Source organism: Cherax quadricarinatus, chromosome 71 (genome assembly GCF_038502225.1).
Source record: "Cherax quadricarinatus isolate ZL_2023a chromosome 71, ASM3850222v1, whole genome shotgun sequence".
NCBI classification, from domain to species: Eukaryota; Metazoa; Arthropoda; class Malacostraca; order Decapoda; family Parastacidae; genus Cherax; species Cherax quadricarinatus.
Window position 1 is genome coordinate 16297613 of NC_091362.1, and position 14961 is coordinate 16312573.

A 14961-nucleotide genomic window follows, 5' to 3' on the forward strand; every position below is an offset into this window, starting at 1 on the left:
TTTTCATGCTATGATCGCCATGGTTCTCATAGTTGCCTTGGTTGTCGTACAGTAGCGTCGTACTTATTACAAATGTGTTGAAAGTCATTGTATGTTATCATATTAAGGAGGTTAAATTATCGTACCGTGTCTCACGGTACAGTGTTACAAAGTTATCGTACCTTGTCTTATTTTACAGTATTGCTAGTTATCGTTTCTCGTCTCGTACAGTACAGCTACAGTTATTGTTTCTCGTCTCCTACAGTACAGCTACCGTTATCGTACACTGTCTTACTGTAAAGTGGTGTTACAGTCATCGTACCTCGTCTTGTACAATAGATCTACAGTTATCGTACCTCGTCCTGTACAGTAGTTCTACAGTTATCGTACCTCGTCTTGTACAGTAGTTCTACAGTTATCGTACCTCGTCTTGTACAGTAGTTCTACAGTCATCGTACCTCGTCTTGTGCAATAATTCTACAGTTATCGTACCTCGTCTTGTACAGTAGTTCTACAGCTATCGTACCTTGTCTTATAGTCAGTCATGCCACACTTACCGTCTTTTTGTCTGATATTGTCGTTCCAAGGTTGCACTGTAGTTGTCATTGTTACAGTTGTCTTGTCCGGTTCATCATGTCAGTTGTTAGTTATGTGAGGGTTGTAGCACATGTGCACAAAATGTTACCTGGGCAGGACGACCCACCTGGGCAGGACGACCCACCTGGGCAGGGCGACCCACCAAGGCAGGGCGACCCACCAAGGCAGGGCGACCCACCAAGGCAGGGCGACCCACCAAGGCAGGGCGACCCACCAAGGCAGGGCGATCCACCAGGGAGATTACAAAACAAAATATAAAATAAAAACACGCATACACTAATTACATGTCTATATTTTTTTCTGGACTTGGGGTAAGAAAGAGTTAGTAAGTGTGGGTGTTTTATTGGGTTAAACATGACAGTGGGCAGAGGTGTAGATTATGTCCCAATCTCACTCAGCAGTCCTTCAATATTCGTTGTGCTTCTTCGCACCTTTGCTGCTTCTGTGCCTCGGGTCCCCTGAGGCTTGATGTTGGTGACCTTGATTTAGGAAATTGGATCTGTGCTCCAGCAAGCCTGAATGCACATAGGCGCTGTATAAGTAGCGCTTCCCCTTGATTATAATAATAATAATAATGTGCCTCGGGTGCACCTCTTACCTGGGGAACCTGCCACCAGGACTCGTGAAGAGGATGTTGACCTGTGTTGTTACAAAATCCTCAAAACTAGATAATCTTGACACAAGGAGCTGAATCCAGGTTATACGAGGACATCTGAGCATGGGGACATGTCGTTAGGATGTGTGAGCATGGGGGGACCCTGTCATGAGGCTGTGTGAGAATGGGGGCCCTGTCATAAGGCTGTGTGAGAAGGGGACCCTATCATGAGGCTGTGTGAGAATGGGGGCCCTATCATGAGGCTGTGTGAGAATGGGGGCCCTATCATGAGGCTGTGTGAGAATGGGGGCCCTGTCATGAGGACCTGCAAGATAAGGAACGTGTAGGGCAGGACCTGAGAACAGAAACTATCAGGAGGACCTGTGAGCAGGACCTGTGTACAGACACCTGTGTCAACAGTTAGTTTGTGCTGTAACTCTACTGTGTTTAACTCTGGGGTAAATATTGTTGTTTCTATGTAACTGTTGTGTGTGTGTGTGTGTGTGTGTGTGTGTGTGTGTGTGTGTGTGTGTGTGTGTGTGTGTGTGTGGCCGAGACTAACCTTATCCTACGTTATAAGACTGATAACAGTATTTGTTTTTTTGTTTTTGTTGCGATAAACACGTTGTATCTTGTATTATAACGTAGTATGCGATAATACAAGTCCTGTTCATGTGTATATCGGGTGGGACGTTCGTATTTTTTTTTAATAATCTACATCTATATTCAGAAGAGCCTCCCAAGAGACCTTTTTTTCGACAAAGTTTGTCTTAGTATACATACATATATATATATATTTTTTTGGGGAGTAATTTTTAAATTCCTGTTATAGCCCGCCAGCGGGAACAAATATAGAATATATAAACTTAACAAATAAATAAATAGAAGAGGCAAAGGACGGAATGGGTGGAGGGAGACTGCCCGAATCTGTGGTCGTAAGTCTTCCTGTGTCGGGACGACACGGGAAGACGACCTTGTCTGTAGTGGTGGTGGTGGCTCCCTGCCTCAAGGTCATGTGTCAGGTATTGAGGTCTACAGCAGAGAGCAGCACCCCCTCGTCCCTCCTCATCAACACTGGGGGATGGAGGGGAAAACCGCAACATTTATTCCTCCGGACACCATCTCCATCAGTCCCCAGCATCACTAAACTATCTCTGGATTCAGAGTTTTTCATTTTCATGACGCTAAGACTAATCGTCAAACTGGCACTGACTTAAAACATCTCAATTAGCTGTGGGTTTATGGGGATGGTCTCCAGGGCTCTCCGGGATTTACAACTGCAGGTATGAGGGCAATTTGTCTTTTTTTTCAGTTCCACAGTCGCTTAGAAGTCACTTGTTATTGTATTATAGCTGTAGAACGTCCAGGGTCCTTTGGAATACAGTAAGTTCCCTTACTGTATCACAAATAGTGAATTTCTTGTAAATTAGATTGGAAAGGTACATCCAAAATTTAAGAGAACGTGACAAGGTCGTAATACGTACTTTTCAATTCTGAATCGACCTTTTCAATTGCAACTACAAAAAATCGCACTATATGCAATAGTTGCATAAGAGAGCTTAGTGTAATACGTAGCAACTCTAGATGTCAGTGTGACAGTGAGACGGTCAGCGCAGGTCCCAGCTCCCTATCTGTGATCCCATCCTGCCAGGTTTGATTCCTGATCCCTAAGAGTTGTACCAGCACCGCAGCATCCAGCTCCCGCCCTTCTGGCCAACCCACCTCCAGGTCCTGTCTGCAGCGTTGGTAATGATGCTAGGTGGCGTTAGTGATAATGTCTCTGCTGTTAAGTCCCTAAGGAGTCAGCGTTAGTAATAACGTCAGTGTTGTTCAGTCATGTAAGTCAGTGTTGTTGAGCCAAGTAAGTCAGTGTTCTTGGCTAAGTAAGTCAGTGTTGCTGGGCCAAGTAAGTCAGTGTTGTTCAGTCATGTAAGTCAGTGTTGTTGGGCTAAGTAAGTCAGTGTTGTTGGACTAAGTAAGTCAGTGTTGCTGGGCCAAGTAAGTCAGTGTTGTTCAGTCATATAAGTCAGTGTTGTTGGGCTAAGTAAGTCAGTGTTGTTGGGCTAAGTAAGTCAGTGTTGCTGGGCCAAGTAAGTCAGTGTTGCTGAGTCATGTAAGTCATAATTCAGTGTTGTCTGAGTTAAGTCAGTAAGTCACTGTTGCTGAGTAATATAAGTCAGCAAGTCAGTGTTGTAGTGTTGTTGAGTCATATAAGTCAGTGTTGTTGTGCCATGTAACTCAGTAAGACAGTGTTGATGAGTCATGTAAATCAGTAAGTCAGTGTTTTTGAGTCATGTAAGTCAGTAAATCAGTGTTGTTGAGTCATGTAATTACATCAGTAAGTCAGTGTTGTAGAGTCATGTAAGTCAGTAAGTCAGTGTTGTAGAGTCATGTAAGTCAGTCAGTCAGTGTTGTAGAGTCATGTAAGTCAGTCAGTCAGTGTTGTAGAGTCATGTAAGTCAGTCAGTCAGTGTTGTTGAGTCATGTAATTACGTCAGTAAGTCAGTGTTGTAGAGTCATGTAAGTCAGTGTTGTAGAGTCATGTAAGTCAGTCAGTCAGTGTTGTTGAGTCATGTAATTACGTCAGTAAGTCAGTGTTGTAGAGTCATGTAAGTCAGTAAGTCAGTGTTGTAGAGTCATGTAAGTCAGTAGTCAGTGTTGTAGAGTCATGCAAGTCAGTAAGTCAGTGTTATTGAGTTATGTAAGTCATTAGGTTAGTGTTTTTGAGTCATGTAAGTCAGTGTTGTTGAGTCATGTAAGTCAGTGTTGTTGAGTCATGTAAGTCAGTGTTGTTGAGTTATTAAGTCATTGTTGAGTCATGTAATTCAGTAAGTCAGCGTTGTTGAGTCATATAAGTCAGTTAAGTCAGTGTTGTTGAGTCATTAAGTCAGTGTCGTTGAGTCATGTAAATCAGTGGTGTTGAGTCATGTAGTCAGTAAGTCAGCGTTGTTGAGTCATATAAGTCAGTTAAGTCAGTGTTGTTGAGTCATTAAGTCAGTGTCGTTGAGTCATGTAAATCAGTGGTGTTGAGTCATGTAAGTCAGTAAGTTATTGTTGTTGAGTCAATAAGTCAGTCCGTGTATATGAGACATCTTTTGAGTCAGTGTTAAGGGTAATGTATATATTAGTTATTAGCCAAATGTCAAACATAAGCCTAGTGTCATATGCAAGCCTAGTGTCAAGCATAGGCCTTGTCATGTATAGGCTTGCTGTCAAACATAACTCTTATATCACGTGTAGGACTAGTGTCAGGCATAAGGGCAAGCGTTACGGGTAGGCCTAGTGTCAATCACAGGACCGTGTAAGGTGTAGGCCTATTAAGTATAGGACAAGTGTCATCTGTAGGCCTAGTGTCAAGCATAGGGCTGGTGTCAAGTGCAGGCCTATTGTCAAAGAGCTTGTGACAGACGTAGACCTAGTGTCAAAGAAAGGGCTGGTATCAGGGGTAGGCCTAGTGTCGGGGGGGAGGCTTTGTGTCAAACACAAGGCCTAGTGGCCTAGTGTCAAAGAGCTAGTGTCAGGTTTAGGCCTCGTGTCAGGGGTGATAGGCTGGCCTGACACCTGAGTGTGAAGAATTAGACACATGTGCAACATCTGGGCGTCTTTACTTGTAGACGTTTCGCCCTCCAGGGCTGAGGAAGGTTAGGCATCACTAATTATTATTATTATTATTATTATTATTATTATTATTATTATTAAAGGGGAAGCATTAAAGGACATAATGAGAAGACTGTTGAACTCTATACAAAAGACGAGGTAATCTGTCCCTCAGCTGAGGGACAGATTACCTCACATTTTGTATACAGTTCTACAGCTTCCCACTATGTCCTTGAATTTGTATTGATGAAGCCACTGGATGGTGAAACGTTTACAATAAAGATAGCCAGATGTAGCACATATGTCTAATTATTTAACTTGTAGGTATTGTAGACCTGAGTGTATTAATCATGCAGCTGGACCTACGATAATTTACCAATAAATAATCTAAACTAAGACGATAACTCTCCTATTTCCTATCTTTCTAAACGGGGAAAACAAAATAAAAAATAAAATAAATAAATATATATAAATAAATATATAGTTAACATTTATGTCATATAAGTTACATTCTCTAGAAATAAGGAGTCCGCCGGTAGTCATAATGCTGTCGTAACTGTGAGAGCTAGTAGTTAGTCGTTGGTCTTCAGTGTCGGTGTGTTGGGGGACACTGCACGTCTAGCAACAGTCTATGCCTCTGTCACATGGAACTTTAAGCTCCACTCTATATAGAATTAACACACTGCAGCTTGGCAATCACTGCTGTAAAATCAAATAAAAAGGGTACTACTAGCGTTGGTCAGTCATAAAGCCATATACTGATGTTTTTTTGAGAAAGTGGGCAGACAATGAAGCCAAGCACTGATCTTGTGAGGAAAGTGACGGCAGAAGCTGCTGTTGTGGCGTCGATTTTGGTCTGTGTCCGAAGCCCGAATCTCCGGTAGTCACGGTCGTCTTGAACTAGCGGAAGAAGAGGTTAGTTTAGAAGTTGCACTCGTTAAAGATCTCCTGACAGTTCTCTCCGACGCGTCCCCTCCTGCCGGCGTCGTTGTAGATCTCGAAGGGAGTGTAGGTAGAGCGCTCTAGGATGTAGCTCATGCCGTACCTGCAGAGGAACCAGATAGTGAGAGGCTAAGTTAGATTTCCCCGAAGGAGAACAATGTCAAGTAGAATACTTAGTAGGTTACGAAGAACAATTATCTTAAAGAATACACATTTAAAAAATTAGGTCAGTCACGAAGAGAGCCAAGTGCTGTACTACAAATTCTAAATCACTCTGGAGTGACTTTAAGTCAAGGACAACCATTTCAGTATAGACACAGTTTCTAAGATACTCCCACGTAGCTGGTCATCATATCATCAAGTCCAGCTTCAGAAGATTTCCCCCGACGAATAAATTACAGCAATACGCGAATAAAATTACGTTGCCTAAACATATATTTAAGAACATTTACTCCGAGACATTGTGACTGGTGCTCTTTGAGTGGTTTGTCTCCACGAGCGGAGACCAGGAGAGCTTACGTTCCCATCTGGCAGAAGAGGTAACCAGTGTCGCCGGTGCCGTAGACACAGTCAGAGTTGGCCTCGCACAGGAACTTCTGCATGCAGACATCGTCCTCAGTCTCGTAGGTCTTGATGTAGCTCTGGTGAAACACGTGATGCATTAATATAGAGTTGTGGAGTGAAGCAAGCTGCTTTGTAGGAGCAATGAAGCAGATGTTTAGGGGTAACTTGAAGGGTGGGCTGAACATACCTATAAGTGGGAAAAGTTAGGCGTGAGCTGGACTAGTATGGACCAATAGGTTTACTGCAATGATAGCTCACGTTGCATCAACATCATGAGCTTGTAATGTTGTAATGACACGATTGCAAACAAACCATACCACGGGCGGGGATAGAACCCGCGATCAGAGTCTCAAAACTCCAGACCGTCGCTGATCGCGGGTTCTATCCCCGCCCGTGGTATGGCTTGTAATGTTGCAGAAAAGAGGATCAAGTCCCAGTGAACACGTTCAGAGTGAGAGTTTTTGCCGCATATAGCCAGTAGATCTACTATAGCTCTTCTCTTTTATTATTATATTCATATATTATATTCATATGTTTTTATTCCTTCTAGATGCAAACCCGAAGTGTGAGAAGCTAGTAGAGGTCCTACCTTCAGCATGGTGGTGGCGGCGACGGCGGCGTCAGCAAGGGGATCCGAGGAACCAAGACTGCGAGCTTCGAAGGACCTCTGGGAGAAACTGGTGCGGAGGGCGTCCAGAAGTGTGACCACCAGGCCGAAGAGCTGCAACCGGAGGGCAGGGTAACATCTATTTTTTATTGTATGTTAAGAGAAGCACTTGATTCATGTGGATCAGTCAGTGAAAAGAGTAGTGGAGGCTTGATCCTCTGTCCTCTAAACCTCTGTGTGGGTCATCGTGTACAGGGAGTGTGGAGGTTGGATGTCAAGACGTGTCATACCCAGATCATAAAACACGTGGAAATGGGAATTATACGTGATGTTCCATACCTTGCACAAGCCCTCTAGGTGTCATTGTACAAAAAAAAATACATTTGGACATGGCATAAAATAATCAGCAGGAAGAGAATAACACAGAAAATAATTAGCATTGTATATAAATCGGCAAATCACTTGGGCCCTGACACAAGTACAGAAACAAACTTTTATTGTTACAATATTTTGCTCTCTGTAGAGCCTAATCAGGTCACGACTTGGTGAAGCTCTACACGGAGCGAGACGTTGTCCCAGTGAAATCTCGTTATAGTGTAGACAGTACGTCACTTAGATGCAGAATACGAGTAAAACACAGGTGGCTTCCCATCATCACTCACCTCTGAGGCTTGCTTGGCCATCACTCCTACTTCTTGAGGGTCGTTGGAGCCGGTCAGGTAGGAGATCACTGCGGTAAGGATGCTCTGTGAGAAGAAGCCGGTGTATGAATAGTCAGTATTTCATCTAACATGAACAGCTAAACGCCGTCCAGTATTTGCCAGACGTGCACGTTGCATGCAGAGGTGATACAAGAATGTCACTTTGTAAAACCGTGCTGAGATTCATTGATCAAATATCTTTCAAGATGGCTTCGAATTTCCTCTATACTGGTGCCATCAACTTTCCCACATGTAAAGTAAAAGGACACAAGTGCAACTAATGTGACATTTTATTGTGACAACGTTTCGCTCTCCAGGAGCTTTATTAACTCGCAAAAAGCTCCTGGAGAGCGAAACGTTGCCACAGTAAAATGTCACATTAGTTGCACTTGTGTCCTTTTACTTTACATATTGTCGGTAATTCTACCAACTTTATTACAACTTTCCCACAATTGAAGCTAGGTTAATTAGCCTATAATTTGAAGCTATGGACCTATCTCCAGCATTGTAAATAGGTATCACTCACCAAATTATGGTATAAAGATCCCCATAGGCAAACCTATATCTTTTATCGGGACTACGTTTCGCTCAACAGGTCTTGCAAATAAACTGGTATATGAATACTGACAAATTCGAATAAACCAGGACACTTTAACACGACGAGCGAGGCGGGGTCATCGCTTTAAAAAAATCCATATAGCATTAGTCTCAATTGATCCCAACAGGTACTGTGATCTATTGGATAACGGATGACTAGCGAAAGAAATAAAACGAATGTAAACAACTTACGGAACAAGGAGGATTGGATCCCATGGTAAACCTGTTCTTTAAAATTACACCCCAGGGCTCCAACCATGGGCGGACATGGGTTCCAATTGTACCCCGTTCCATGAGATGGCATTGCATAATATTTACCTCAACCGGAGATGCACCGTCCATCTTGTCTATGGCAGAGTTATCTCCTCCCAGCAGACTCAGCAGCATCTGCACTCCCAGGGAGAACACTCTTGACCAGGAGAACTCTCCACTCTGAAGGGATATTAATAATAATAATAACGACAATAATGTTGAAAATGGTATAAAATACCGACAAATTGATGATTAAGACACCTGCAACCCTTAGTATATTTATTGTTGAAGCGTTTTAACAATAAAAATACCTATCTCTTGCACGTGTGTCTTAATCATCAACAACAACAATAATAATAATAATAATAATAATAATAATAATAATAGAAATAATAATAGAAATAATAATAATAATAATAATAATAATAATAATAATAATAACGTTTTAATATGCCCCCCTCTACAATATCCTATCCCTTATTCACTCTTAACCCACAAATTGGCAATGAAAATTGGATCACGTTTCGACCAATCTGGGTCGAAACGAATAATAGTGGGGCCGAAACGCTGTCCAGTTCTCGTTAGCAAGTTGTTGGTTTGTCATGATGTTTCGCAGCCATCCTGTTCTCTCATAGAAAACTGTAGTTTATAAACGATTTAAGGAGCGTTGAAAAAGTAACGTACGCCAACTTACACCATTTGCTTTCTGACGTTCACTCTCGTTGACGAGTTCCTTATAGATTATGTTACTTTAAGTTAGGTTAGATTATGTTACTTTAAGTTAGGTTAGATTATGTTACAGTGTTAGGTTAGATTATGTTACTTTAAGTTAGGTTACATTTGATTGCTTTATATTAAGTTACTTTAGGTTAGGTTACTCTATAATGGGTTACTTTAGCTTACGTTACATTGTATTAGGTTACTTTAGGTTAGGTTAGGTTAGGTTACGTTAGGTTAAATCAGGTTAGGTTAGGTTACAATAATTTAAGTTAGGTTAGACTAGATTGCTTTAAGTTAGGTTAGACTAAATTTAGGTTACGTTACGTTAGATTACGTTGAATTAGGTTAATTTAGACGAGGATTCCCTAATTTAACCAAAATTTACCGATTCTAACAACGCAAACACATTGATAAAAATACCAAGACGAGTATTGTGTTTTAGCTGCCGTGTCGACACAGCCTTACGGTGAGAACGTAGGAAAAATCAACGCTGGTTTAATTAGGCAAACGGGTCTTTTTTCAGCGGTTTATGCGTTTATAAACCAGGGTTTTTAATGAGGCTGGATTGTCAAAGATCACCACAATTTACACACCCATAAGGAAAGCTTTTAAGGCTATGCAAATTTTTTTTAATAGGTTTAGACACATTAGGCTATTTTTTATATTATATAAATTTGATTAAGGTTAGGTTAGGTTAATAGGTTAGTTCTGAAGTCTAACTAAAATCTGCCATATCAAAAATTTGCATAACTTTTGTCGAAGAATGTTATTTCACATTCCCAAGGAAGGAAACTTTAAATATAATTATGCAAATTCTTAAGATAGGTTAAGAAAATGTAATTATTTTAATATGTGTAGGGTAGATGTGGTATTGAAACCATACCCCGGCCGGGTTTGAACCCGCGGTCAGAGAGTCTCAAAACTCCAGACCGCGGGTTCAATCCCGGCCGGGGTATGGTTTGTTTGCAATCGTGTCATTACGATTTCGTGAGTCGAGTAGATGTGGTATTGTGATACCGTCAAGTTGCAGGTCAAAAGGCATGGATGCCATGATCAAGACATTTATTAAGGCAACGTTTCGCCCAATAAGTGTTGTCTTCAGTGTTTTTTTAACCTATTACATGTGGAAAAAGACACGTACAATTCAGGACATCTGTTAGAGGAAAAGTTTCGCCACTAATGGCTTCTTCAGTCCTAGTGGCGAAACGTTTCCTGTAACAAATGTCCTGAACAGTACATTAGTGCCTTTTTTCCGCATATTGTCAGTATCACCACACCATTTTCCACCACATAATTACGTAAATTTTACCAGGCGTAGGTAAGGTTGATGCGTTTGTTTACGTACAAAAGAGAGAGAGAAATCGACACGTCAAGAATTTGCATAGTTAAATTTCACTGTTATTCTCGAGGTGGGACGATTATTTTAAGTGATCCTTCAGCTGCTTTTCCTTTTGGGTGTGATGCGAGTGTTTGAGGTGACTGGACACAGCCTCACCGTGAGCTGTGTGATGTAGTCCATCTTGTCTGAGGCTGCATGGGGTCCTGCATGAGGTCCTCCGATGAAAAGCTGCATGATCAACCCCACTAGGTTACCCCATTTGAACCCTCCGTCGCTAGGCTGCTGTTGCTGCTGCTGCTGTTGCTGCTTCACCTGCAATACCCATTCACTTCAGCCTCGCCCTCACACCACCCATACATGAAGTCCAATACCCATTCACTTCAGCCTCGCCCTCACACCACCCATACATGAAGTCCAATACCCATTCACTTCAGCCTCGCCCTCACACCACCCATACATGAGGTGGTAGTCCAATACCCATTCACTTCAGCCTCGCCCTCACACCACCCATACATGAGGTGGTAGTCCAATACCCATTCACTTCAGCCTCGCCTTCACACCACCCATACATGGGAATAGGTTGGAGAGGTATGTACGTGGGAGAGGTTAGACCAGTAGGCCTGCTGAAGTGCTCCTCCATTCATGTATTTTTATGTTCTTGTGTTGGAAGTCCCGCTGTTATATCTGTAATGTGATCTGTAATTTTGTTTACTGGGTGGACCGGAAAGCCGGTGGAAGGTCTCGCACATATAGCCATAAAAGTTCCAACAAGTTGGTCATCATACAAAGACTGGCATACCTGGAGGGAGTATAACTGGAGGGAATATACATGGAGGGAATATACCTGGAGGGAATATACTTGAAGGGAGCATACCTGGAGGGAATATACCTAGAGGGAGTATACCTGGAGGGTGTTCCGGGGGTCAACGCCCCCACGATCCCAGCAGCCATATATCCTGACATGTTGATAAATTAGACACATGTGCAACACTTGGGTAACTTTAATGAGGAAACGTTTCGCCACAGTGGCTTCATCAGTCCATACAAAGGAGAATCGTAAAGAACAGGAGGAGAATGAGGTAATCAGTCCCTCAGCCTTGAGTCGATGTTGTCAGTCGACTACTTAACTAGGTATGAATGGCTATGAAATAGGTAAAAGACAACTGTTTTTACTTAAAAAATAAAATACGACTTTATTAACTTTAGAAAACGTTGAGGACGACTTTATTAATTAAAAAAAATAAAAAAGACGATTTTTATTAAGATAAAAAAAATAGTGAAAAAAGCAAAAAGGCGCATTTACATTGAGTCTTTATTGATTCACCTTAACCATGAATGACATGAACTTCGAGGAAATGGTACTTTTCCATCAACAATGCTTTATTTTTCGTGTCTAAATAATAATTATCGTCGTCTCTTCTTTTTTTTTATCACCGATCATGTCTTTATTGTTATTATATAAGTGGGATCTGATCCTACCCATGTCTATTATTACGTAAGTGGGATCTGATCCTACCCATGTCTATTATCATTACATAAATGGGATCTGATCCTACCCATGTCTATTATTATTACGTAAGTGGGATTTGATCCTACCCATGTCTATTATCATTACATAAATGGGATCTGATCCTACCCATGTCTATTATCATTACATAAGTGGGATCTGATCCTACCAATGTCTATCATCATTACATAAGTGGGATGTGATCCTCCTCATTCAGTCTCACTTATCACTGATGTCAGCTGACATCGTTCCTGGCTGCCTGACAACACTTACTAACTTGTAACTTAACAAGTGTTACATCAATTTCTATTCCCAATAGAACGGGCGTTTTCGCACGCATTATAGCGAGCCTATTTTTTTGCACGCTTAAACGGTGACAAAAGTTAACTCTTAGTGTTTTTATGTTAGTTTAGGTTAACGTAGCCTAACGTAGATGTTTTATTTATACATAGTTAACTACTAATGATGTAAATGAGTTAGAAACCGACAAGTTGAAGTATGAGACACTTTTGCAATGTTTGGGAGCTTTTATTGTGGAAACGTTTCGCCAACAAGTGGCTTTCTCAGTCCGGTACAGAGATGAATGGTGGAAGAGGAGGAGTTTGGGGTGATCAGTCCCTCAGCCCTGACTACTTTTCTCAAGATGGACTGAATACATCGACTCTAGGCTGAGGGACTGATCACCTCAAACTCCTTCTCATCTTCCACCATTCACTTTTATACTGGACTGAGGAATCCGCTTGTTGGCAAAACGTTTCCAAATGTTGCAAAAGTGTGTAATTCTTCAACCACTAATAACGACACTACATAAACAAGAGGTAAATATAAGACAGCAAGGGAGACATCGTAGTCATTTAAGTCGTCGGTAACCGCACGTTCTCTCTAATTAGAAGAACAGTTTAGCTGCTTAACAGCTCGTCCTCAAATTTTAACAAGCGTGTGGTTACCAACTATTCGTGTTATGGTGATGTCTTCCTTGCTGCCAGACGTAGTTGTAAATAGCACTACAGCTGTTCTTACCTGCTGAACCAGTGGGACACGGACTCCTACCTGCTTAACATTAGCCTGCTGTTGGAGCTGTTGCTGTTTCTTAATGTCGTTGGGTTTCGCAGCGAACTTGCGCGCCTCCTCCTGTGCCTCGACGGAGGCGCCGAAGGTAGTGGCGATGAGGGAGGTGACTAGCAGCACCAACAGGGAGGCACCGATCATCTGACGAGTCATCTGCAGGAACAACAAGAGGCTCTAGTTAATTTTCTAAATTACGAAATCGGGTACATCACATGGGATATGTCTGGAAGCCTCGCTAATCGCCGGCACCAACACCATTGAAAATAACATTGGAAGCTACGATTTTTTAAAAACATTAGCATACATAATACTCAACCAAAGCATCACATGACAACACAGGAGTCACGTGATCACATTGTCTATCAGTCCTCATCCCTCTATGGTATTTTTCAGGTCACTGTGTGTCACTCCTCACCCTCTGCCTATTTATATTGTCGTTTTAACCTCTGTATGTCAGAAGTGATCAAGGTTCCAGGACCGAAACGTTTTCTAATAAATATGTCCTAATGTTTGTTCATATTTCTTTCTAAACCAATTTGTCGGTATCTATTACCAAGGTATATACCACACATGGGATACATTCACCGAGAGGTGTTTCTCTCAGCATATATATACCGAGTTTACTTTAATCCTTATTTTAGGGATTAAAGTATTCCTGTCTGATGGTGAAACGTTACCTTGTAGCCTTAATGACCCAAGTGAAGTCGATAGATTTTAAACCCCATTAACCAACCAGCCATAGTGAAAATAAAAGTTAGCAATATTTCCTCTCATATTCTATGGTAGAATGGTTGTAATGGTATGGTATGGATGTAAATGTTAGGACGAGATGTGACGCACTGTAAGAGAGGGATGGATGGACTCTGGAGGGAGGCTGCCCTTTGGCAAACAACGCTAGGAAAATTTATTAATGATGGCACGATAGTAAAATAAATAACTATGAAGGTAGTGGATGTTCGCGGTGTATTGTTGATTGACTTGTTTACCAGATACGGAGATACTAACGGCTCCCTTCAAAGCAGGTGAGATTACTGAGTTAGAAAACGTTCAACAACTTTTCACTACTCGTGTACGTTCAATCAAACATCAGAACTATTAGTAACGCTTGAAGTCACTTGAACTGTACTTCGTGGAGCGTATACAAGACAGGTACATCATAAGTCACACCTTGAAAATCCCAAACCTGTACACCGAAATCACTCCTTATGAAAGCAAGACCTTTGGATGACGTTGCAAAATACCTCCAATATAAAGCAGGGATTCGACATGTATGATAAGAGAAAGAGAGAGGGAACTTGAAAGTGTCAGAGGTCCAAGAATTTTCAACGCCCCTCCTTCGTGCATAAGGTGAATTACGAACAAATCTCTGTCTTCAAGAGAGAAATTGACAAGTTCCTCAAATCATTTCCTGATCAGCCGGCTCTGGTTAACACGTTGGACTGCATGTAGCCAGCAGAAAGAGCCTAGATGATCAAGTCTTGATCCACCAAGGACCAAACCGCGGAAGCGTTGAACCCCTAAAAATACGAGAGCGAGGTCATAAAGCAGGTCAAAAAGAGTTGACCGCGACAAAAATTAACTTCTAAAGTACATCCCAAATTTTTCTCAGACCATCTCACTGTAGCAAAAACAAAGACTTACTCAGTATCACTGGTATTATATACTGAGAATCATAAACTCAGTCGTAATAAACGACTGCCAACGAACAACCCGAAGAATGGATCGGGACTCGAACCGTAGCCTTGACATGTTGTAGGTCCAGCGCTTTACCACTCAAGTACGAGTCTTGTGTTTATGTTTCCACCAAAGGCATCGTCTTGCGATCTTCCTATGTCTCTTCCCACACCTTCTGAGGCTGTGAGAATCGATAAAGATCCGGGTGGACGAAACATCTCA

The 14961-nt window shown here is 41.8% G+C and overlaps 1 protein-coding gene across 2 annotated transcripts in view; it reads right to left on the reverse strand.

Annotated features, from left to right (window-relative positions):
- Window positions 1-1472: 1472 nt before the first annotated feature.
- The window catches only part of LOC128700340 (uncharacterized), a 31775-nt gene continuing 18286 nt past the window's right edge, over window positions 1473-14961 (reverse strand). Inside the window, exons 2-8 of one of the 2 annotated variants that reach the window (XM_053793449.2) lie at window positions 13048-13218; window positions 10647-10802; window positions 8498-8611; window positions 7544-7627; window positions 6864-6995; window positions 6230-6351; window positions 1473-5813 (exon numbers count right to left, since the gene is read on the reverse strand). In XM_053793449.2, coding sequence (XP_053649424.1) covers window positions 5690-5813; window positions 6230-6351; window positions 6864-6995; window positions 7544-7627; window positions 8498-8611; window positions 10647-10802; window positions 13048-13218 — 903 coding nt within the window. In that variant the 3' untranslated portion in view covers window positions 1473-5689. The remainder of the gene's footprint in view (window positions 5814-6229; window positions 6352-6863; window positions 6996-7543; window positions 7628-8497; window positions 8612-10646; window positions 10803-13047; window positions 13219-14961) is intronic. The other variant, XM_053793451.2, reaches the window with a different exon arrangement.